Here is a 23,842-nt window from a genome sequence, read left to right as displayed (position 1 = left end):
CATAGCTGCAGGCTATGATTTCACATCACATCAGTAGCTGAAAGACAATCTTGCATCACTCCTGTGCTGGAATGTCCGCATGGTTCCACTTTTCAAAGTGGAAAATAATACTTTTTAATCATATGAAGAGATTTTGCAAGGTATTTTTAGTGCAAGGATGATCACAAGAATCTGAACAGAGGAGAAAAAATGAGAAGGAATGGTTGGGTGGAAGGAAACTTGTGTGGCCTGGATTAGAAAGGATATGACTGGAAGGCTGGCTTGGGTTTGCCCAGACCTGTAAGACAGCAATGGAATTAGACCTCCTCTCAAAGGTTTCTGGGAGAGCATTGTAGGGAATGCAAGAAAAAGCAGCTCATGTGAGCAGTATGGGCCAGCCACAGTAGTTTCAAGAGAAACACTGAAGTCTGCTATTAGATTTACGCTGGATTGTGGCATCTGTGGACATCTCGAGCTTTTAAAAACCTGATGGCATTACAACGCCAACATCTCCTCTCAAGGCAGCAGTCCTCATGTTTTCCCAACAATTTGCAAAGAAGTTCACATTTCTCAACTCAGTAACTAAGATGTTGCCTCAGCATTTTTCTATCAACATTCTTCAAAGCTCTTTAGATTTCCTGTGCCAGTGCAGCCACCCATCATCCTCCAACAAATCTCAGACCTTACTGATTATCACCAATAAAATTATTGATGTTAGAAATGCTGACTTGAGAAGATAAGGCTATTTAAGAGCGTTTTACTAGATGTCAGTGGAGTGATACTGCCTCATTTCATGCAGCACATCGCAAAACCTCTTCCTTCCATGCTGTGTTAAATTCTTTCTTACTCTCTCCCTGAGATGAAGACTTGTTTCTTCAAAAAGTTGGTCAGAGAAGAACGTGTGGGAAGAGCGTGGGAACAGCAGACAACCTCAAGGCTTCCCATTTTCCTACTCTGTTTCTTCTGAGCAATACTGCATGTTTTAGTCACTACCACTCTGAAATGCTCTTTCAGCAGGCACATCCTGCAATGCCCGCGGTTTGGTGACAACATTCCAAAATACTGAGAGCATTGTCAAAAACAGACTTGGGTTCCTTTTGATCTGAAAGAGCCAATTTATTTTTCCCCTTCAGATAGGCAAAGGATAATTACAGAAAGCGTCATGCCATCCATATGGGTATCACATGCAAAAGCCATCTATCATACCAGGATGTGCTGCTTAGGCATCTCATTTCTTTACACGCACAAAAAGCCACAGAAAACAACCCTGATCAGGAAGAACTCTACTCATGACTGTAACAGTTTTTATCACAATTTTGATCACGTCTCCATTTTGTTTTGCTTTTTTTTTTTTCCAAGAAAAATAAATCTGTTTTCTTATCAAATCTGTATTTCGAGCACCAAACTTACCAAACGTGTTCAAGAAATGTTTAGATGTAATACTAAGGGACATGGCTTAGTGGGGAAATAATGGTGGTAGGCAGATGGTTGGACTAGGTGATCTTGGAAGTCATTTCCAAGCGTGGTGATTCTATGATTCTACTCTATGAAATTGCAAGATTTCACTCAAAAACAATTAACTTATAGCTACCTCCGCTTGTTTCAGTCAAGTTTAAATATCCCTTTTCTTTCCACCATTTTATGAAAAATGATAAACACCAGCAATATAGCACACTCTTGGCTGACACCACTTACTTGTCAGGTGTTGTCACCAGATTTATGCACCAGCAGCTCACAAAATCAAAGAGATCGAAACCCACAAAAGAAACATCTCAGTTCAGGCTAGCAATTTTGCATGGTTTTCTGCTATGTGACCCTTGGACACTCTTCATCTTAACCTCCACCAGCAATAAAAGCAAGAACATACAGCATGCAAAAGTCCGATGAGAAAGCGGAGACATCAGTCAGTAGTGAGGATTACAGCAGGCTGCATCAGGTTGCTCATGAAGAGTAAGGTGAAAGAATTTCAATGAAATTATGTTGGAATCTAAGTGGAGAGTGCCCTACTTCAGACCGTCGGCAGTATTTCAGGATTCCCTAGCACCAAGCCAGTCCTCACAACTTCACATATGGGTGCTGCCATGGCCACATGTAGAGCCCTGCAGTTTTAGTGTGGTGGAGAGGAGATGGCAGCCACTTCCTCGCCTTTGTGGCTGTCAGTGACTAACATGCACATCTGCTTCCTCTGCAGAATGTCACCCCTCCTGGGCAGCTGGGCTGTGTATTTTACCAGGAAAACCAGGTGTCCAGAAATACAATTAAGGAGACTTCAATTGACCAAATCCTTCACCCTCCCAGAATAGAAAACTGAATACAAATCTCTTTCAAGCTTTCCTCTAGAAAATACTCAGGACACCATCTTAATGCATAGGTGCTGAATGCCATCTCTGTGTTTATTTGCCTTTATGCAGCCACACTGAAGGTGCAGCATGAGCACCAGAGTGGTCTAAATCCCTTGCATGGCTCTGTTTAACCTCATGGCACATTCTGGAAACAGAAGTTCACTGTACACCGTGGTATTGCTGGGAATTGGGCTCATTTATGAGTTCTTGCCAAGTATATTTCTTTTGAAATATACTTTTATTCCATGTATGTATACATGTGTGTGTATATAGCACATGAATATTTAGTCTTCTGACGTAAAATGTTATCTTTCTGTTCTTGGGCCAGCAGTGTACTCCTGCCTCCTCCATTTGCTGTAATTTTCATTGTTCACAGAAGGCTTCAGAATCCAGCCAACACACATCATAGAATTAGTGAGAACTATTAGTCAGAAATTTGTGCACTAATTAAGCTCTTAATTTTACACAGGATATCATGTCTTGAAATGCTTTCATACCATCACACAAGCTGTCTGGGAGCAGTAAGTACCATCTGAGATTTCTTCCGTAACTCAGACTGTCTACTATTCAGCTTCACCCACCCCCATTCAAGCTCGTCTCTTTTCCTTCATATCCTTTTACTGCTTCTTCCTTTGAAACTGACTTCGAGGGATAGCTCGAGTCCTGATTTCTCTGGCCCCCAGCAACGCCTAGTGCACACCAAAGTCCTTGTACCACACTACAAAGCTAGGTTTCTTTATAACAGGATGTCTGTGATTCTTTTTACACTGGTAGAGTTAGTTAAGCAGCCTTTTTCTAAGCTCAGGCTTTACAGCTGGGACATGTGGTAGTACCACAGCTATCTAACCCTTCTATGAGAGAGCATAGCTGAGGAACCAGCTGCTGGCACTGGCCCCACATGGCAGCATGTGCAGCTGACCAACATGAAACGTTCCTCAGCATCCACACGTCCAGCTGGCTGGCAACCTTTGTCATCCCAGAACCTTCTGGGAAACCAGAAAGACTCCTGATAAGAAAAATACGAACTTCAACAATCCACAGCATTGTCCATTCAATGACATTTGCACACAGATGGACTTTTACGCACATGAAAGGCCGCAAGACGTAACTATATGACTTACAAGACCAAGCCTTTGCAGGATCACAGCCCCAGGGATTACTGAGTCCAACAGCATGAGTGAGTGACATAAAGATTCTCACAGCATACACATGGGGTTCCTGATTATTAGAACAAAGTATGAATTATATGATACCAGTTCAGATGACACAGATTCCAAATAAGTGCAAATGAAATATTTCCCTTTGTCAGACCACCATCACATGAGTTACATGTGGCATCCCTTACAACAGAGGCAATTGAGAAGTATATTGGCTAGCTGCTGTTTGCTCGGAATTCCCCCAGCAAAACGGGCCTGGTTAGCATTGCAGGGCGGTTGACTTTTGCTATTAAGGCTAGTAAGTCTTGCTGAAGTCAATGCAACTCAAGAATGTACTGAAAAATAAGTAAATGTCTGTAGACTGCAATAAACTAAGCATTTTTGACTGCTTTGTTTACCAAGGAAGTATCTCTAAGGGACAGGAATTAGAGAAACTTTCTGAAAGCTGTAAGAAAACTTACAAGCAAGATAAGTATAAATTGAATGCAAATGCAAGGCAGTTGTATTTACATTAAAATGATTAAGCTTAAGATGCAGCTTTCTAGGCCTTTCCAGAGATGATGCACTCTCTTTGACCCTCTCATAAGCACCTAACCTGGCTAAATTAAAAGAAAACAAAAATCAAATCTTCTACCACTTGCCAATGCAAGATGCACTATTGCCCCAGGCCCTAGAGATCACTGTAGTTGTGCATTCCCAGTCTTATTTAAGCTAATGAGGAGGAATAGGAAGAGAATTTTTGAGGTGGGATCTTCTTCCTTTCATCTGAAAACCAATTACTGAGTTGTTCAAAGCTTTAATGCATAGCTCTGTGTGCTCAGTGCCTCTCAGCGTGTGACTTTCTAGAGACTACTGCTGCACCACTGAAAGGAAAGGTGAGTTCTTCCTATACGATCCTGGGAAGCAAGCTAAAATCTCAATTAGCAGAGAGACCCCTGAAAAAGGGGTATGGTTTTTCATTAAGAAGAGCTTGTAAGTGCTTCTCAATAATTCATTCTATTCTTGTTTCTTTGCCAATAATGAAACTCCTTAAAAAGGGTCAGACAGCATGGACATTTTTGGCTTGCAAGTCTAATAGTTTGGTTGTCTATTCTTCTCTGTAGCCACATGCCTGCATGTGTTCAATGACTTAATAGCACTGCTACTTTGGGGCAGCTAAACAGAGAAGCAGACTGCAGCTGCTTCTGAAGGATATAAATATTTTTATAGTTGGGGGGCTCAGCAAGTCCAACATGATCAAAGACACCTGGGTTCTATTCCTGGCTCTTTTATAGACCTTCTGTATTGTTTTGCTCTTTTCGGTAGCTCTACTGACGACCTTTTCCTGCCATATCAATAACCTTAGTGGGAGATTTTGATTTGAAAATTGGAACACAACAAGTAATTTGGGGTGATGGGGCTGAAATGTGAATGCAGGCCTGGGCACCCACCTGATAACAAAATCCAACTAAAGCCACTGCACTGGTCAACACCATGAATGGCTCAGAGGCCAGCTTTGCTTGCACCACTTAGCAGTTAGCCATCTGCTCCCTTCAGATATTATTTTATAGCTTTCCTTTGTTTTCACCAAGGTCTAAATAGGAATGAAATTGTGAGTCTTGTCGCTGGCCCTTTTCAACAAATAGCTCTGCCATCACTCTAATAAGTTTGACAAGTTGGTCCCAGGCCCTGGGCAGGAAGCTAATAAACTTTAAGTTGCTTTTCTATTGTTTTCCTAAAACAATTTGACTTCCTTTCTGATAGCCTCAAATTCCTTCATTAAAAATAGAGTAGCTGGGAGCCAGAGGAAGAGCTGAACTTGAGCCAAGTTGTGCTTACAATGCCGCCTGCGTAAGATCACATTTTTATCCTGATCCACGAAGACTCTTTAAAAGAACGACAGGCAGACAGCTGCCAGTGCATGTCAGGAACAGCTCGGGAGCCAGTCTCCTCCAGCATTGGTCCTTCAGGCTGGAGGGAATATCCGGCCAGTGAGCCCGTGTCAGACCACAGCGGGAGGCTGAGTTCCAGGGAGTGGACTGGGGTGTGCTCACCTGCCCCAAGTGTCCTCCGTCAGACACGGATCTCTTCTGGGAGCCAAACGGGGACAGAGAGGTGGGCTCCAGTGAGATAGAGGGGCTGTACTGAAGCAAACACTTCAGTCAGCCACCTGCTCCTCCCTCTACCTGTGCAGGCTCTGCAAAAAGAGGTAACTCTGTTCTTTCTTTTCTTCTCACTTTGTGAAACATATTTATGTACATATGCATGTATACTATACTTGTGTGAAGCAGCAGTTCATCTAGGTGGAAATTTACAGGACAACGTGAATATCTGGTGGCTGGGTAGGTGAGGATTTCTTGCTTGTTCATCCCTTGGACAAATCTTTTAGGATCCCCATGGTTTGGTTCCTCCACCTGTAGAGCAAGGACAGTGTTTATTATTGCGTTATTATTTGCAAAGCACTTCTCAACTACTGAGATATGCTGCAGAGTTAGGAGGTGGAAGCACTGTTTGATTTCCAGTAACACAAAGAGGACAACTAAGCATTTACTTTGGGATAGATGGTCATTTCTTCTTAGGGAGATGAGGTCCTCTTCCAGTTTTTCCTGCTGAAAACGTCATTGGCAGGTGATGCTGGCACACAGTAACATTTCACACCTTGTTGTTTCTTGTTTCCTCTTTTCTCATTCTGGTACTCTGAGCTGTGTGGTGGTTTCATGCTGATAGGCAGCTCGACTCCACCAAACTCCTCTCTCCTTCCGCTTCCTCAAAAGATAAAGGGAAGAAAATACAATGAAAAAGAGCTCATGAGTTGAAATAAGGACAGGGAGACTGCTCGCTAGTTGCCATAATGAGCAAAACAGACTGGCGTAGGGAGATTAATATGATCTATTGCTTATTAATATTAAACTAGAGTAGTAAGAAGATAATAGCAAACTATAATCACACTTTGACCCCATTCACGCTTGTCTATTTCCTCTTTGTGAGCAGTATAGGGGAATAGGGGCTGCAGTCACTTTGTAGTCCTTCATGTCTGCTGTTCCTTCATGGTCACCACTTACACTTCCCCAGACCTCCTGGCTCCACCAGGACCTCCCCTGCTGCAGGGAGCTGCTGCTGTGCACCTGGAGTATCTTCTGCCCTCCTCCTGCACTGACCTCGTTACCTGCAGGGCTGCTCCTCTCACATCTCTCACCCCTCTCTCCCAGCTGCTGTTGCACAGCAGATTTTCCCTTCCTTAACTCCTGTCTCCCAGAGCACACCCAGCATCGCTCAATGGCTCTGCTCTGGCAGCAGCGTGTCTCTGTTGGAGCAGCTGGAGCTGCTTTGCTCTGACGTGGGGCAGCACTGTGCTCTGCTCACAGGGGCCACCTCTGCAGCCTCTTCACTACAAAAAGCTTGCCACATGAACCCAGGCTGGAAAGAAATCGAGGGGAAAACGTCCATATATAATGACATATATAAGGGAGGAATAGCAACTATAAAACCATCCCCTGTCATTTGGAGACCTATCATTACATGCTGCTCCTGCTCCCTTAGGCCAGGCCCGTCTTTGGGAATTTGCCTTTTGCTGGAAGATGCTTTCAAGCTGTCTCCAGAGGTCTAATCGATAACTGAGAACTTCTTTCTCTCTCCTTCTCTTTCAATCATACCCACGCCAGGGGATTTTGGATAAAAAGCTTCACCAGGAAGGTAGCATCCACAGGCACTTGAGAGAGGGTACTTAGCTGTGTCCGTCCAGCATGTGACAATATAAAGAAACAGAGTAACTGCAATGCTGGCCAGGCATGGGAGATAACATAACTACAAGAATTTTCTCTCGCAACCATTGGTGGTGACAGAGAGGTGTCCGAAATTTCCCAGGGCAGTGAATCTGATATTTCCCCAGGCACAAAGCGCTCTGTAACAGCAGGACAGAACAAGATATTTTACTTTCAGGCAATCTCTTGAAGTTCTCAAATCTCAGGAGAATGTTTACCCACATTTGAAACAGCTTTTCAGCAAAGCCAGATGCTGCAAAAGCATCTGCTTTATGTGAAAAAGCTCTTTCCTATCTGAGCTCTCATGTATATTACTGCATGTTTACAGACCTTCTCCATGCATTGTGTCGGCTTGCTCTCGTTGTTTGTTTAAATCCCTGACACAGAATGAATACTCCATTAAATAGCCATGGGATCAATGCTGAAAAACTCATCACGCTGAAACGCTGTGCAGGATTTACCTGGCTTCTGCATGAAAAGGAGCAGCTCTGATAAGGCAATAAGGGAAGTGTGGGAAATAGAATGAAAAAGGGACCTCTTGGCTTATCAGCTTCAATCCCTTTGAGTAACAGGCAAGTACAAAACAAATGGCCTTTTCTAAACTTACTAAGCTCTATCCTAAATCTCATTAGGTTTCCGCCCTCACTTCTGTTACTAGAATGCTGTTCCAGCACCTCCTTCTCTGCCCTGTTGCTTAGAAACCTTCTGATTTCCAACCTAAATTCATTCATGGCCAATTTATATCTATTTATTCTTATGCCACATTGTCCTTTAGTGTATGTAGCTCTTCTCTCTCCCTAGCACTTACTCGCCCAACCCCCATCTCTGAGAAATATTTATAGGCAGCAAATCTCTCCTCTCTTAACGTTTGTTCTGCCAGACTATGTAACCAAGCTCCCTTGTAGTATTCGCCCTGCAGGCACGTCATGCTGTGTTTTAATTACTTCAGGTAGTTGCAGTAGCATGAAGTTCAGTGCGAAATAATGAATGTAGGAAAGCTTGTACTTTTCTCTCATCTATTTTCAAATCAGCTCAAATATCTGTTTGCAGTCACTTCTGTGACTGATTAAGTAAACACACTGTTGGCTGAGAGACACTTTTCCGTTCCTCTGATCACCCTGATGCCTTTCTTTGCACCTGTTCCAAGCGGAACGTCTTTCTTGAACATGGGCAAGCACTGCACACACTGCTCTGGTGGGGGTCTCACATCCTCTGGGATGACATTAATCTTAATTGCTGCAAGTGGAAATACTGCTGTGTCCTGGGAGCTCACCTGCCATTTTCACCTGCACATCCCGTCACTGGTTCTTCCGCTGGTGACCTTCACCCAGGACTTTCCCCTTCTCTGCCATGCCAGCTAGGAACTTCCAAATGCTAATTTTCCTTACTCTCTCAGCAGCAAGGTCCTGGAGCGTGTGTAATTTTGTATTTTCCAATTTAAACCTCACCTCAGTCACTCCATTCATAAAGAGCCCTCAGATCTCCTGGTGCTGGAATCCATCTTTGCCCCAACAATACCTCCCAGCTTTCCTACGTCAGCAGATTTCAGTAGCATTTCTACTTTTGGTGCCAAGGTAATTAACACAAACATTTAGAAAGATCAGTTCTAAGTACAATTTTTGATCAGTCTCACAGATAACTCCCCTTCAGCCTGTTAGGGAAATGGTGTTTCAATCCCATCAGTCTATTGCTCTCTTGAGGATTTCCCTAATAATCCCTGCCTTCTTCAGCTGAATCTTTTGCATTAATTTGTTTTTTTCTGGCACAGCATATCTTGTGCCTCACTGAAGACTAGGTAGATACAGTCTGTTATGTTCCTTTTATCAAGAAGATCAGAAATCTTACCCCCAAAAAGCCAGTTACCTTTGATCAAAAGATGGCACATGTTCTATTTTTCCCTTACCTCCTATATTTTCCTTTCCTGCAAAATGTGTTCTACAGCACTACAAATTGCTGAGATTTGCAAGCTGCACAGGACAACTATCAGCTGTTCATCTAATTCCCACTATCTAGGGGAATATTCTCTCCCACTTGATCTCCTCATTCAAGCCATAAAAGTTTTGGATTGCAGTTGCTTGGGGAAGGGAGGAAAATCCTTCTTCCCAGCTCACCAGTGGAGCTGGAGAAGCTGCCTCTGTTTTCCTCAAAAGAGGTGGCAATAGAAGAGGAAGGGCACACTGAGAGTCTGGCAGAGGTATCCATACAACACCTCCATTCTCCTGTCTTTTGCATCCTACATGGCCTTCACCCATTTCCCTTCTGTGCATCCAAATTCAAACAGATCCCACCATCACAAAAAGAAGGAAAGGAAAGGAAAGGAAAGGAAAGGAAAGGAAAGGAAAGGAAAGGAAAGGAAAGGAAAGGAAAGGAAAGGAAAGGAAAGGAAAGGAAAGGAAAGGAAAGGAAAGGAAAGGAAAGGAAAGGAAAGGAAAGGAAAGGAAAGGAAAGGAAAGGAAAGGAAAGGAAAGGAAAGGAAAGGAAAGGAAAGGAAAGGAAAGGAAAGGAAAGGAAAGGAAAGGAAAGGAAAGGAAAGGAAAGGAAAGGAAAGGAAAGGAAAGGAAAGGAAAGGAAAGGAAAGGAAAGGAAAGGAAAAAGAAGAGCTCGTAACAGTCACATCATGTGCACAATGTGTGTATTTGACAGAAACCTTCTCCTTGTATTCATCAATAGAACTACAGCATAATTGTTTGATTGTAGGGGAAACAGCATGCCACACTGAAACAATGCTCAGGTAAGAAATACAAAGGAATGATAAAGAAAAATCAGATCTGACTCTCCTGAGTTCACAACAAAGTGTGAAGGGAGCATATGTTGCATTTCAGACAGCTTGCTCACAGGAAATGCATGTGAGAATTACCTGACAAGCCCAAAGCCATCTACAAGGAGAGCTGTATTACTAATACCTGTTTTGGACATCTCTATGATGACATGTTTGACAACTCCACTGGCATAAAATCAATGGGATAATCACAGGCATAATACTGTTATGCAGGAGAGAGAAAATGAACTCCAGAAATATTCTTGTTTTCTTTGAAGTCATAGGAGACCCTTCAATAAAGTTAGAAATGCAGTGGCAAATGGTTATTGGTTTCTCGATATCAGTTTACTGAACTGTTATGGAAACGTACTGCACGTCCTGCAATAGTCATCAGTGAGGTTATAGCAGGAGGGAGATTTACCCTCCTGAAAAGGAGGTGCATTTCTAGCTTCAGGATGAGAGTGCCCACATAGGGCATGAATCCAGAGTAGCTTCTGCACAGCTCTATCCCTATGTAGCCTGGCCTCCAATCTTCTGAATTAAGGGGTACTAAAATAGCAGGAGAATAGGGATTAGATTAGAAGAGTTGTCAGTCCTGTGGCTTACTCTCAGAGCTACCTTTGTTTCATGATCTACACTAGCTGCTGTACAGAGACAGCTGGGGAGTTATGTTCTGGATGGGAGATACCTAACACAGGAAGGGCTGCTAGAGGAACACCAGCCAAAGCCTATGCATAGCAAAAGCCTTCTCAGCTTTGTGTCTCCTGACACTGATTCTTTCAGATCAGCCTTTATCAAAGCCAGAAGGTATTTCTAATTCAGCCTCATCTCTTGGCCCAATGTACAGGATTCAGAAGCTCAATTTGACATGTACATAAAATGTAAGATCTCAGTGTGCCAAAAGTATTTCTAAGAAAAGCCCAAATGCTCACACGTCAGAGTGTGTGTGTGCATGTATAGGAATGTGGAAGGTTGTCAAAAACCACCGCACCTGATGGGCAGATTGTTCTATATGTATCTTTAAGGTCACCTGCTTCCTTTCTGGGAGGCACTAAGTGCCCTGTGGTTCAAGGCAGCAGCTATGCTCCAGCTCCTTACTTGGAGAGGTGCAGGACCCCACTCCTCATAAATTCTGCTTTGCTTAATCCTGAACAAGTCAAAAAAAAAAAAATCCTTCATTGACATCCTGTGCAGAAGAGCCTTCTCAGGTTCTAGCTGGGGTAGCTGTGGGGCAATCCCATCTCTTTTCATTTAAGGAAGACTTAGACCATGGCGTGTTATCTGGGGGAGGAGGTGTAAAGAGCAGTGGCAGCAGCAACTGGAAGGGACAGGGAGAAGGCAGCAGTGAGTGCATCCAGTCACTATGGGGAGGGTGGCACAGGGAGAGGCTGAGAATGGAGAGGGAGGATTAAAACCCATGGTCTTTAAAGGAAAAACAACAGGAAACTAGGTTTGAAAATAGAAAGATTAAGTTGGAGGTTGTGGGAGAGACAAGAAAAGTAGGTGAAGAAAGAAGGGGAAAGGCAGAGAGGCGGTGGGGAAGACAGAAAGTGACATGGAAAGGGGGTGGAGAAAAAAGAGGGGAAGAGAGAGAGAGAACCATACCAAAGGAATAAAACCAAGTGACTGAGAAGAACGAAGGATTCAACTCAATTACAGGAAGGAAAAGTGCTAAAGCAAGGAAAGGAGGCAGAAGAAAAGACGCTGGAAATCAGGTAAGTAACCATGAGGGGTAAATAACTGAAGAAGCATCAAAAGGGAGAGCAGAATGTTAGACTACAGGGTAAAATAGTAAGAGGGGAGAGATGGACTTGGTGAGGCAGAAAAGAAGGACAGCCAAAAATAACTTCAGAATTCTGTATTTTCTTCCCATTTGTTTCCAAAACATTCCCTAGTAACAAGGTGGGCTTGGAGCATTTAAAAAATCACACTGCTTTTGCCATGGGCACTCACAGAAGAGCCTCCTTACAGTGCATGTGGATCCCAACAGATTTCAGTGTACAGGAAGGCAGGATAAAAGCTCCAAGTACCCTCAGACATTGTAATGTGCAAACTGCAGTTTCTCCTAGATCCTGTTTCAGCACACTGTCAGGCTGCTTTAGGGAGCATGATGAAGGGAAATCTCACCTGTGAGAAGCTACCAGGACATAAGTGCTTTATCAAGTGTCTGCTTGAGCTGCCTATGTTCCAGAGCACACAGAATAGTTTGAAATGTTGCAGCTTCTTTTCCTTGAGAATATTCTGTCCTGGCCAGTTTGTGACATGGACTCTGGGACTGCACGTCAAGTATAGGAAAGTATCTTGCTAATGTCCCCCAGTCATATGTACAGCACGCACCGCGGGGTTTTCTTCTCCATCCCAACAGTGCTGAGAGCAGCCTCAGTAAAGAGGCACACAGACCTAGGGGACAAACACTCCCACTAGCAGGTTCCTCTTTTTATTTGCCTTCCAAACTTTTTTCCCCTTGCATTTTGAATAATTATCCTATTACACTTCTATAATTTAACATCTCTTGCATGTTTCAAACAGCCTAGCTTGAAAATACAGTACCTTTATAGATCCATCTGGAAAGAAGCAATGACTGAATGCAAAGGTTATCTGATAATTGCCACCTCTAATCCAGCACAGTTTCTTCAGTAGCCCCTTTCATTTCCCAAAGGGTCATGCTACTCGTCATTTGTAGCATCTGATGAATGAGTTTTTGTGCCATTCTGGTTTTAACAGCTCGAGTAAACTGAGGCAATACCTCTGTCCCAGAAATACTACACAAACCCGTCAGAGGATGATGATGTAAACAGAATTTCTGGATAAACTTTAGACAAAAAAAAAGCAACAACAACAACAACAACAACAAACCTAACAGGCTAAATCAGCCTTAATTGTTGAAGTCTTCCTCCATGCTAAAATCTCGGTGAAGCAGTATATGTGAAAAGTTTTTCCTGCTGCTTATACGATCCTTTCCTTAAGGCTAAAGAACTTAACACATGGGATATGTGTCTGCATATTTGTGTGCAGCTAGGAGTGAGTTAAACTGTTATTCAGAATTCTCACATCCTTGCTGTGTTTGTGCTAGAAGCCAAACATTTCTGCATCAGCTAGTCTTTTAAAAATCTACTCTGAGAAGAAAACAAAATCTTTCTGACTTTCTTTCCTCTTTCCTTGAGAGCAAAACAATAGTTTAGGAGAATTCCTGAGGGTTCAGGGTTTAAAATACTCATCAGAATCTGGTTGCTTGGGAACTATGTTAAGTATTCCTGCTACTGTAAGTATTTGGGATTTGTTTTTGCTTTTCCACTCAACAGAATATATTATCGCAATTCTTTACTATTTTGGATTTCCACATGAAAAATTTAAATCTTGCCAGAAGATACAGAACTTCCTACCCAGCCTCTTTTCTCTTTTTGACCTTCAGACAGATTTCACTCATTCTGCACGTTTGTCCTTGTTTTCTGACTTATCTCAAAGCATTGAAGGAATGAGTAATTCAGCTCTATTCCAGGTCATTAGGGAGCAGATTTCAGAGACTGCTCCGCACCTCGGGTGCTTCTGTATGAAGCACGAGGACAGAGACTTAAAATTAGAAATAGCTCCCAGGGGGCACCAGAGAAACTTCAATCTTCAAGCTAAGAATTCATAAAGAGAAAAATAAATCAATTTTATGGCTATTGATAAGCAACAGAGAGATCTCTCTAAGCAGTGCACTAACAGGCCAGCCGAAACAAAGAAATATTCATGCTATGCAGCACAAAATGAACACAGAGATGCATGCCTCTTAAGTCTCTCCAGTGTATTTTCCAAGAGGGGTCGGTGGTTTTTTAATGTAAGAACTAAGAGTTTTACACTTACATTTCCTTCTCTCTTCATTACCTTTGTCATGATGGACATATCTTGAGAATGGTTGAGAATTTCTGTACGAAGCTCTTCTCCCTTCGAAGTGGAAAAGCCAGCAGATGCCTTTGTCTGGGCACAGAGTGACCACAGAAATAGCAGTCCAGCCAGGGTATTCCAGAGCCCCAAGGTGAAAAAGGGAGAGAATAGAGGCATGGGAGAAAAACTGTCTCCAGTTTAAAAACACATAAAGCTATTCAAGAAGACTGGGTTTTATTCTTGCTATTTATTCCAGTGTCCTGTGCCATGATGAGGAAAATCACTCAATCCAGATTTGTTCACAAATGGTCCCCCAGTGGTGCCTTTTAGATGCGGTCTAACAGGTGGAACTGATAAATGTTCCTGCTCCACTGCTAACCAAAGAGAGCTGTGTGTCAAACATACATTATATAGGTCTGAGAACATGGAGGGGGGAAAAAAAACAGATTAGCAACGTCTCCAATCAGCTTCTGAAAGTAATGAACATTTTTTATCTTAATCTCTGACTGTTGTAAAGTTGATATAATACCATCTCCACATCTCCAAATAGTAACAAAAATAAGTAAAGAAATAACAGTGAAGCAATCAGGTACTGTTGGGATGAAAGTTGTAGGAAAACCCATGAGGAAACGAATAATTCTGTCTTTTGAATCGGACTTGAATAATGTACAGTAAATGAGGCACAGGCCACCCACTGAACAATAAGGAGAAAACAAAACATTGAATAGCTGCTGTACAAGAAAGCCCCAGCCAGGCTGGCACAGAATGAGGCAGGCATCCTGTACAAAGAATGAGGTGACAATGTCAGGATGTGGTTAAAGGCTCATAGCTATAAGGCACAGGCACAAAGAGATTGAATTAAGATTACTTAGAAAAGTAACTACTTGATTACTCTCTGCTGCTTGGTTTTGAAAATTTAATATTAGTTTTTGTTAAAAGGGTATATATATGTAGATACATGCACATATCCTGAGTATATAAAATAACCCACTCACAAGCTACACCCATATTCTGCTCTGAATGAGAAACAAAACACTTGGAGGCAAAGCTACGGCAATGATGCTGGGGTGTGAAGAGAATCCTATGGTTCTTTGGACAGAAAGAAGAAATGTGATTTGATGAGGTAAAACTAAGTGGGCAATAGACAGCTGCTGAAAAATTCCCCATGTTAAAGCAGAAAGCACTAGCAACCTGAGTGCCGTAGAGAGTAAGTAATCAAAAGAGCCAAACAGCTGAGGCAAGGGTCCAGAGGAGCGAAGGGGTAGGCAGAAGGATGAAGAATGGATGCGCTAAGTCTGAACAATGAGCCCTTTCCTTTTCCCATTACCTCTACAGTCTGTTTTACTCCAACGCTGCTCTGAGTTGCATCTCATGCAGTCTGTGAAACAGCCTAAACTCACATGGGCTGTTTTTTTACCACTATACCAGGTCAAACTTTTGCTTACCATCACCTCCAGATCTCCTTACACCAGCCTCCTCCACAGACAACGCAAGGCACATAAACAGTTTCTGTCAGCAGAGCTCAGGAACTTCTTTACTACGGCAATCCCCACATTTGTCAATATGTTTCTGCCCTCCACAGCTCGCTCTGCCTTGTTTGGCTCTCCCCTCTCTGGTACACAGCACTGCCCAATTTAGTATCAGTTGCAAATACATCTAGATTAGCTTCTCCCTGCTGAGATAAATAAACTGTCAAGAACACCAAGCTCTGTAATTCCAAAATGGATGCTCTTCAACATATTGGTTAAGGAATAAGGACTAATAGCCATCAGCCTGTTTGTAGCGTTTACATCAGAGAGAATTGTGTGTTTTTTTTCTAGCAAAAAGCATATCTGCGCCTTTATCTAGCTTATCCCAAGTCCAGTTCTATTACATTTGTTTGGCTAAGGGCTGGCATTTGCAAGGCACAGAGAGAATCCCAAGAGAATGAGAGGGTGCTCCCTGCATGCTAAGTATAAGCCTGGATGCCACTACCACGTAACTATTTCAAGCAGGCGTTCAAACGCAGAGGGACAAATTCATTCCTCAGCTGGACCCAGATGAGTTTAAGGTCTTCTCTGATTTTAGCTTCCTATGTCTGCATGGGGCAGTTTGGCCCTAATGCCTAGGTTACATATGAGCACAATTTGACTACAGACAAGAAAAAGAAAACAAAACCAAGAACATTACAAATCCTGTACAGACAAGCAATAACTGTTCAGCAAACAGCGAGTCTGCAGTTTCCACCATCACTTCAGATGAAAATATTCCACATAATACTGTCATCTGTGTGTATAACACATCCCTGATGTATGCACTTGGAAGTGTTGAGTGAGCTCCCTCTGTGCCCATGTGCGTCAGGAGGTGACAGGTCATTCAGCTCCCTTATCTCCTCACCCACTCTCTTTTTTGTGAACTCTGAGATTTTCCACATTTGGAGAGGAGGGGAAAGGCACACCTCATTAGGAATAACAAGCTGTCTGCAACTGCAAGCTGGGCAATGGTCTGGGTATCAGCACGATCCCTTCAGAATCTGCAGTGAACTCAGGATGAACAGAGAGATGAGAAGCACAGGATGGCTGTCTGCTGGGACAGGGGTGCTAACACAGAGCCTCTCCTGTGAGATATGAGCACGGGAGTCAAAGTCACTGTCCTTGCTGCTTATTCAGGACAGGATTCAGAACCCAAGGAACTAGAAAGGAACCCAAACAAATATGTCAGATTTCCTTTTATTTTTGTAAGCAGAAAGAGACATGAACCTATCAGTTCAGATCCATGCACAGATCAGAGTAACCACTTAGGCTAAAAAAACTGTCCTATTTCAGGCAGAAATTTGTCATAAACACATGTACATACATATAAGGCCATAAGGATGAGGTTTCGTAGAACCATAGAATCAGAAAGGTTGGAAATGATCGCTAAGGTCATCTAGTCAGATCACCAACCCACCACCACCATGTCCACTAACAATGTCCCCAAGTGCCACTCTGTGTGTATCTGGAACACGTCCAGGGATGGTGACTCCACCACCACCCCCCTGGGCATCCTGTGCCAATGCATCACCAAGAAATTTTGGTAAGCTTTGGATGATGATACCTGATGTGTCACTACTCATCTCTTGTATATAAATATATGAAAAAGCCAATGCCAGCTAACTGAACAAAAAGATACACACTAAGGTAGGCTTCAGCACTGCATTGATTTACATCCCATTGCATTGTTTACGTCCCAAGGCTCTAAAAAGCCTCTGGAATTCAAAGCATCGGACTCACAATGGAGAGAGCATTTCTGAATTCATTCCTCTTTTAATGTTGTAAGTCATGTGCCCCTACAAGGCTCCCTGACCAGGTCCCGACAACAAAGGAGCACTGTATTTGTACACTGAAAAGTCAGCTTCCTTTGGGACACTGACCCAGGGCTGTGGGCTCTGCTGCAACAACAAGATGGTCACTTCTTGGAAAACCACAACTCTGGTTCTGCCAGACATCCCTGCTACAAAAGAGCACCATGATGGGAATTTATTTCAGATTGCAGAACGATAGAATGGCTTGGGCTGGGAGGGACTTCAAAGATCATGTCGTTTCAACGCCCCTGCTGGGGGCAGAGTTGCCCTCCACTAGTTTAGGCTGTCCAGGGCCCCAGACAACCTAATGTTCAAGAAAATATTGTCTCGAGACACAAGCAAGATAGGCATCAACTTGCCCTGTGACTGTGGTCTGTAGAAGCACACATCCTAGTGCTATAGAAGCAATGCTGTGTCACTATCAAAAAGTCTAAGAAGCAGTGCTATACAGAAAAAAGGCCATAGGTTTGCAAGTCACAGCCTCTATCCCCATGCTTCCAGTGACACAGTGACCTTGAACAAGAAGTTTGAGCATTTCTGCACCTAAGTGGGATGCAGAGAGACTGTACTGCTGCTAATGGGGGGCTGGAGATCACTAAGTGAATTGTACAGCTGTAAAGCAAATCTGGGTTAACTACCTGGCAGCGCAGAGCTGGAAGCCTCTTTCTAAATGTCTACAGGTGTGAACAGCCAAATTTACAGTGCTGGGAGCTCTCAGGTCTGGCTGCAACCTGACAATTATTAATGCAAGGGAAAAGACCTCTGCCGTGTGCCTCTGCAGTACTTATCTGCTGTGCCAGATTGCCTGGACCTGATAGGAAGTGGCAGAGCTGGAGGAAGGCAAGCCCCAAGCAACTCCTAGGCACTGGCCTTGCCGCAGCTGGCCAGGATGCTCCACTAAACAGGACTGAAGCCTTCATCAGCTCAGTGTGGGGGACCTGCTGCACGGCCTTGAGCAAAATGCATTGACTTTGAATCCATTACTTTCTTCCCTGTCCAGGAATCACACTTCCCTCACACAAAGGAGCCCTTCTCTACAGCCTCTCTGAGCCTGCCTGGGATTTGCCAAGGGAAAGAGATGGGCTTAGAGAGGGAGAGCAGAATGGTACTATAATCAGGCTCTCCACTTTATTTTAGAAACATCCCGCAGAGATGTCGACCTCCTGTCACCTTCCTTGTGGGAAAAGTTAGTGTGAAGTGTTGAGCCCAGCTATTTATATCACCGCTGATAGTCTTGCCTGTCAACAAAAGAGGGGGAAACAGTGGATTCCTAACAACTCCTGGGGAATCAGACTCCCATAAAGAAGAAAATTGGGCAGGAATAGCTTTCTTGCCTCTTTGGTGTGGTTTTCTTAGCGGTTCTCCACAGCTCCATTCAGTCTGCCCAGCCCAGCCCAAAGCAAGAAGCAGAGATGTAAAATGCCTGCTGCCATTCACAGCACGTGGCATCAGGAACAGGAGAGGCAAAACTGCTCTGAGATCTACGAACACTTCTCCTCTCACAGAGAAAGGTAGCACAAGGAAAGGATAGTGGAGAGCCATACTTTGGTGGCGAGCCAGCCTGGCACACTAGCAGGTGCCGTCCTGCTGGGGTATTTTTATCTTGGAATTTGGCAGTCACAAGGCTCAGAGCTGGGTGGATGCCATGCTTGGTCTGCAGTTTTGATACTTGTTTTTTTCCCAGCTTTAATTGCATTCCAGGTGATGATTAAGGCAGGACAGCCACATCGCTGGGTTTATGCTGGGCTATGCTGGTCTTTGTCACATACACGTTTCGTGCTGCCAAGATCTCCCGGCCGCACACAACTCCTTTGTTGATCCAGCAGAAAGCTGCCAGCCAAGTGCACGACAGCACAGCCCAAGACACTGCATGAATATGCATGACTGCTGTCAGGCAGCCTCTGCTATCAGGTGCTGGGACCTCACAAAGATACACAAAGGTATTTTTCGCTGAGTCACACCAGAGAGAGATGAGATTTGTCCAATTAAGTCCAAAGTAGGAATATCAGATCTACAGATGTTCACATGCTGAGAGGTCGAAGTATCTGGGGATATCAGTCTGGGAATGAGGAAAGGGAACTATATGGAAAATTCCCAAGAATAGTAAAGCCCTGAGGAAAATAGCTAGGTCAGAGTCTGTCCTGCATAGCCTGGAAAAGCTGTCAGGAGGTGACAATAATTCTTTGCTTGCTGGCAGCACAGAACTAGATGCTTTCATCTGTTGTTGTCAGGGGTCCTTTGACTGGCATCACAAGAATAGCTCACTAATACCTAAAAACAGCTAAGCCAAAAGCACCACACTAAGAAGGAATTACTTTCTCTTGATATCCAACACTCATTCTCTCCTGTCCACCTATCCCCTTGTAGCAGCCCCCTGGCTCTCTGGGGCTGCAGCAGGAACAACAGGAGGCATTCTGCTCTTTGGGCAGCCCCTCCACAAAGCGGCCTGTGCAGGGGAGCAGCCAGAAGGGAATGACAGAAGGAATGGTCCTACTACCTAGTCCAAGCCTCAAAGCTACCAACATTGGTCATCCAGATTTACCTCCTTTTGAAAGATATTGTGCAAACAGTTCACTGTCACTCACATGTCCAGTGTCATTTTTAATCTCTGGATTCCTCTTGCTCTCATGTTTGCCAAGTTCACGTTCTGTACACATTGATTTTAATATCTGCCAGTGTCTAGGTGTAGAAGACTTCAATAGGGGATGCCTTGTCATCAATCTGCAAAAAAAAAAAGAAAGAGATTCTGGGATTCAATGCAACTCTCTGTAAATATCTCCCATCTCCCACCCCTGATTTATCTGTCTGTACTGAATTCCCTGGGGCTCACAGAACAAAGCCATACGATAATTTCCCCAATGCAGTAACTGTACCAAAGTTTTTTGGTGCAAAGTTTTTTGGTGCAAAGTCATTTGGTGCAAAGTCATTTGGTGCAAAGTCATTTGAGAAGACAGGCCCTCTGATTTTTCAGTTTACCAGTGCCAGCAGGGACAGATTAGCAAGATACAATGATTTTTTGTGTTGCTGTTCCTCTGGTTCTTGACTGGCAGCAGATGAAACAGCTTCAGCATACCCCAGAAGTCTCCAGGATCTATATTCACATGACTGCAGTACGTCTACCAGCGAAGAGCCACAGCCCATCCTAGGCTTCCTTGCATGCCCCTTCTTTCTCCCTCCTCACACAGCTTCCAACAGGCAGAGGGGCAGCAGGAGATCCCCTCTCATCTCCTTACCTGGGAAATCCTCAGGGCAGCCCTCAGTAGCACCAGCAGGCTAAGGATTCAGCTTTTGATCTTCGTCCCATCCATCCTTGCAGACCGACACTGTGCACAGACAAGTAATGGTGTAAATCACGGTGTGCATTGCTACATCAAATTATACCAGTTACATAGCTGGAGGAGGGGTATCATTCCCTCAGCAATCATATCTCCATCCTCTCCAGCTTTTGCTCACAGGATATCTACACAATATTACTGCAGTAAATTTTCAGCATTTAAGTGTCTACTCTCCACAGCCTTTGCATGGCAAAAATAACTGGTTCTTAAATATGGAAAAAGGGAAAACAAAGGAGCATTAACACTTTTGGTCCCTATAACTTTGAGATTTACCTTGTCTAGTACTTTTAGTATTTCATTACCATGATTATTAAGTTTGCATATATTTATTTAAAAGGTTTTTTTATTTAATTAAAAAAATTAAATAAGTTCCTCTTATTTTCAAAAAGAGGAACTGTGGGAGAGCATTATCTTCAAGGTAATTCTGCTTACTGTTTAGAGCCTTGCACCTAACCCATGCACAATGAAAAGCTTCTCAGTGCCCTGGGAAGATATGTATGGTCAGCCTAACTGGACCAAATTATTACATAAGAGCCCCACAAAAGACAGATTAAACCTATCATTCTCTTTTTATCTAGGGTGTTAAGTGACTTGGCCAGAAACAATCTGCCAGAGTCAGAAACAAATATGAAGTATCCTGACTCATAATACCAGCCCTTTCCTCCTCCCAGCAACCACCTTCCAAATCCTAGTTCCCAGGAACTGCTGGTCCCTGGGAAGCATTACAGGAAAACTTCTTTTTCTTTTTCTATATAACTTGAATAGTCTCAGGGCTTCAGAGGAAGGAATGAGATCCACCATTCTGACTGGGCAGCAGATCCCTCTTGGGCAGGTATGGCACTGTGGCTGCAGGTTAGGTTTACAACACTATCACAGCAATTCGAAGTCTCTACAAATCCCAAAACAGTTCAAACTTGTAATGAAACAGTCAAAACTAGTCATACTGCCAAAGCAAAGCAAAACCTAAGGGCAAAAGGCAGGTGGGGAACAGGAAGGCTTTCCATACATTCTTCATTTCTTTCAGTAGTGACACCAAGCTCAGAAATGAAGCCCAGGTCTGAGAGGCCTTCACATTCCAAGTGTCAGTGCAGATATGTAAAAGTGACATATGAACGAGGCCAAGCAGTGCTGAGACCAAGCTGTATGTTCCAGTCTTACCTCCCAGAGGATCAATCCATTTAGGGATCTCCAAAGTACTGTTTGCAGACAGATGAATACTGCTTTAACTACACGGTCCACAGGGGTCACAGAATGCAGACTGTGGTGAAATGACTTTCTGAAGCAAGAAAAAATCTGGCTCACCCTCAAAATTTCAGTAGCTCATTTACAGATTGCAGATGGATCATGCTAAGAAAGTCCCTTTCTGTTTCAGTAACTGAATTAAAAAAAAAAAAAAAAAGGCATACAACACACATTGTCTTCAGTGAACATGAAACAAAGTCTTCAGCAAACACGAACACATTGTTCATCACATCAGGTCAAATAAAAACATTTCCTTTGATACAAGATAAATTAATTCACTCCATGCAGCCCTAGCTGGACATTTCCTAACCTTAGAATCACTCTCTTCTATTTTCTCCCACAGAGGCTGTCTCCAATTCTGCCTTCAGGACTTCTACCCACTCCTGGTGAGCAGAAATGGGGGACTGGAGTTTCCTGGGAGAGTTCCTTGAAGAGGTCCACAAGCACTCCACAGTGGTGGGGAAGGTCTGGTTGACAGTACTGTTCATCTTCCGGATGCTGGTACTTGGTACAGCAGCTGAGTCCTCTTGGGGGGATGAGCAGTCTGATTTCATGTGCGACACCCAGCAGCCTGGCTGTGAGAACGTCTGCTACGACAAGGCCTTCCCTATTTCCCACGTCCGCTTTTGGGTCCTTCAGATCATCTTTGTCTCCACCCCATCCCTGGTGTATATGGGCCACGCGATGCATACGGTGCGCATGGAGGAGAAGAGGAAGATGAAGGAGGCGGAAAGAGAGGCCCAGGAGATGAAAAACAGTGGTGACACGTACTATCAGCAGAAGTGTCCCGTGGCAGAGAAGACTGAGTTGTCTTGCTGGGATGAATCAGGAGGCAAAATTATACTCAGAGGCAGTCTGCTGAACACCTACGTTTACAGTATTTTGATTCGCACTGCCATGGAAGTTGCCTTCATCGTGGGACAATACATCTTGTATGGGATCTTCCTGGAGACCCTGTATATCTGCCAGCGAGCACCTTGCCCCCACCCTGTCAACTGCTACGTTTCCCGTCCCACAGAGAAGAATGTGTTCATCATCTTCATGCTTGCTGTGGCCGTGCTCTCCCTGTTCCTCAGCCTGGCTGAGTTGTACCACTTAGGCTGGAAGAAAGCCAAAGAGAGGTGCTCCCGTGCCTACAAGCCCAGCCCTAGCACAGCTCCTCGAAGGCTGGAGTCCGCCCCACAGGTAGAAAGGGCCCAGATGTACACTCCCCCTCCAGATTTTAATCAGTGTTTGGCAAGTCCCAATGGAAAGTTCATCAGCCCCTTCAGCAACAAGATGGCCTCCCAGCAGAATACAGCCAATTTTGCCACTGAGAGGGTCAACAGCCAGGAGGATGCTGCTGGGGAAGGGTCCTTCATGAAGTCCAGCTACATGGAAAGCCCAGAGGTGGCCAGTGAATGTGCAGCACCTGCCCTTCCTGAGAGCTACTTCAACGAGAAACGCCGCTTCAGCAAGGCCAGCCGTGCCAGCAGCAAGGCGAGGTCAGACGATTTGTCTGTGTGACCTGTCTCCAGGAGGGAGGAGGAGTGGTCTCAGCGCTTAGAAAAACTTCTGCAAAGTAGACTGCAGACTCTTGCCACAAACCTCTCTCCATTTCAATGTCCTCCTGTTCCTTTTCAGTGAATGTCATTGTCGTAATTCAGACAGCACTTCTCACAGCTTAAGGCAGGGGCAGCCCCTGGACAACACATAGCTGGAGATTGAAGAGAGGCACCAGTCTCCAGATGTGAGGTTCTCAGCCCGTGGGACTCAAGGGGACTGGGGACTCACCAACCTTAGCCACAGGCTGGCACACTCCTGAGGCTGCCTGGATGCTTCAAATGTGAGGCAGTCATCACTGCGACACTCTGTTCAGCAGATTGACTGGACCTCTACCCTCTTGTATCTTCTTTGATGTCTGTTCAACGTGGGCTAAAAAAAGTGGGCAGTTACACTGAGCTGAAGTTCCTCTCACCTGCAGGGATCAGAAACACACTTTCAGAAAGACTTCCTCTTTTCCTTCGCTCTTCCTCTTTTTAATCCCCTCCCCTTCTCCACTTAAGTCCAGATATTTTAATCCAGTTTACTTATACAATAAATCCTACTTGAATTTTTGAC

The 23,842-nt window shown here is 44.0% G+C and overlaps 1 protein-coding gene and 1 long non-coding RNA gene across 3 annotated transcripts; one reads left to right on the top strand and one right to left on the bottom strand.

Moving 5' to 3' along the window:
• The first annotated feature begins 5,535 nt into the window (after nt 1-5,535).
• GJA5 (gap junction protein alpha 5) lies at nt 5,536-23,407 on the top strand. Of its 2 annotated transcripts, none has more exons than XM_090120868.1 (2): nt 5,536-5,666; nt 22,086-23,407. In XM_090120868.1, the coding sequence occupies exon 2, from the start codon at nt 22,139-22,141 to the stop codon at nt 23,246-23,248; it is 1,110 nt and encodes a 369-aa protein (XP_089976994.1). In that variant the 5' UTR covers nt 5,536-5,666; nt 22,086-22,138; the 3' UTR covers nt 23,249-23,407. The 2 variants fall into 2 exon arrangements, with proteins under 2 accessions (XP_089976994.1, XP_089977001.1); XM_090120875.1 differs by lacking the exon at nt 5,536-5,666 and adding an exon at nt 11,121-11,691.
• On the bottom strand, nt 5,567-21,897 carry LOC116242099 (uncharacterized). The gene is made up of 6 exons (XR_016458718.1): nt 21,659-21,897; nt 20,399-20,488; nt 19,751-19,886; nt 6,009-6,223; nt 5,736-5,871; nt 5,567-5,654 (listed from the first exon to the last, which is right to left on the bottom strand). It is a non-coding gene; the product is annotated as an uncharacterized LOC116242099 (long non-coding RNA).
• Nucleotides 23,408-23,842: the final 435 nt, after the last annotated feature.

This window comes from Phasianus colchicus, chromosome 1 (genome assembly GCF_987193195.1).
Source record: "Phasianus colchicus chromosome 1, bPhaCol1.hap1.1, whole genome shotgun sequence".
In the NCBI taxonomy this organism is placed as follows: Eukaryota; Metazoa; Chordata; class Aves; order Galliformes; family Phasianidae; genus Phasianus; species Phasianus colchicus.
This window is presented reverse-complemented; position numbering and strand designations above follow the sequence as displayed.

What these genes read in the sequence shown, in the direction of transcription:
- GJA5 (XM_090120868.1), top strand. Translation starts at nt 22,139, where the DNA reads ATGGGGGACTGGAGTTTCCTGGGAGAGTTCCTTGAAGAGGTCCACAAG.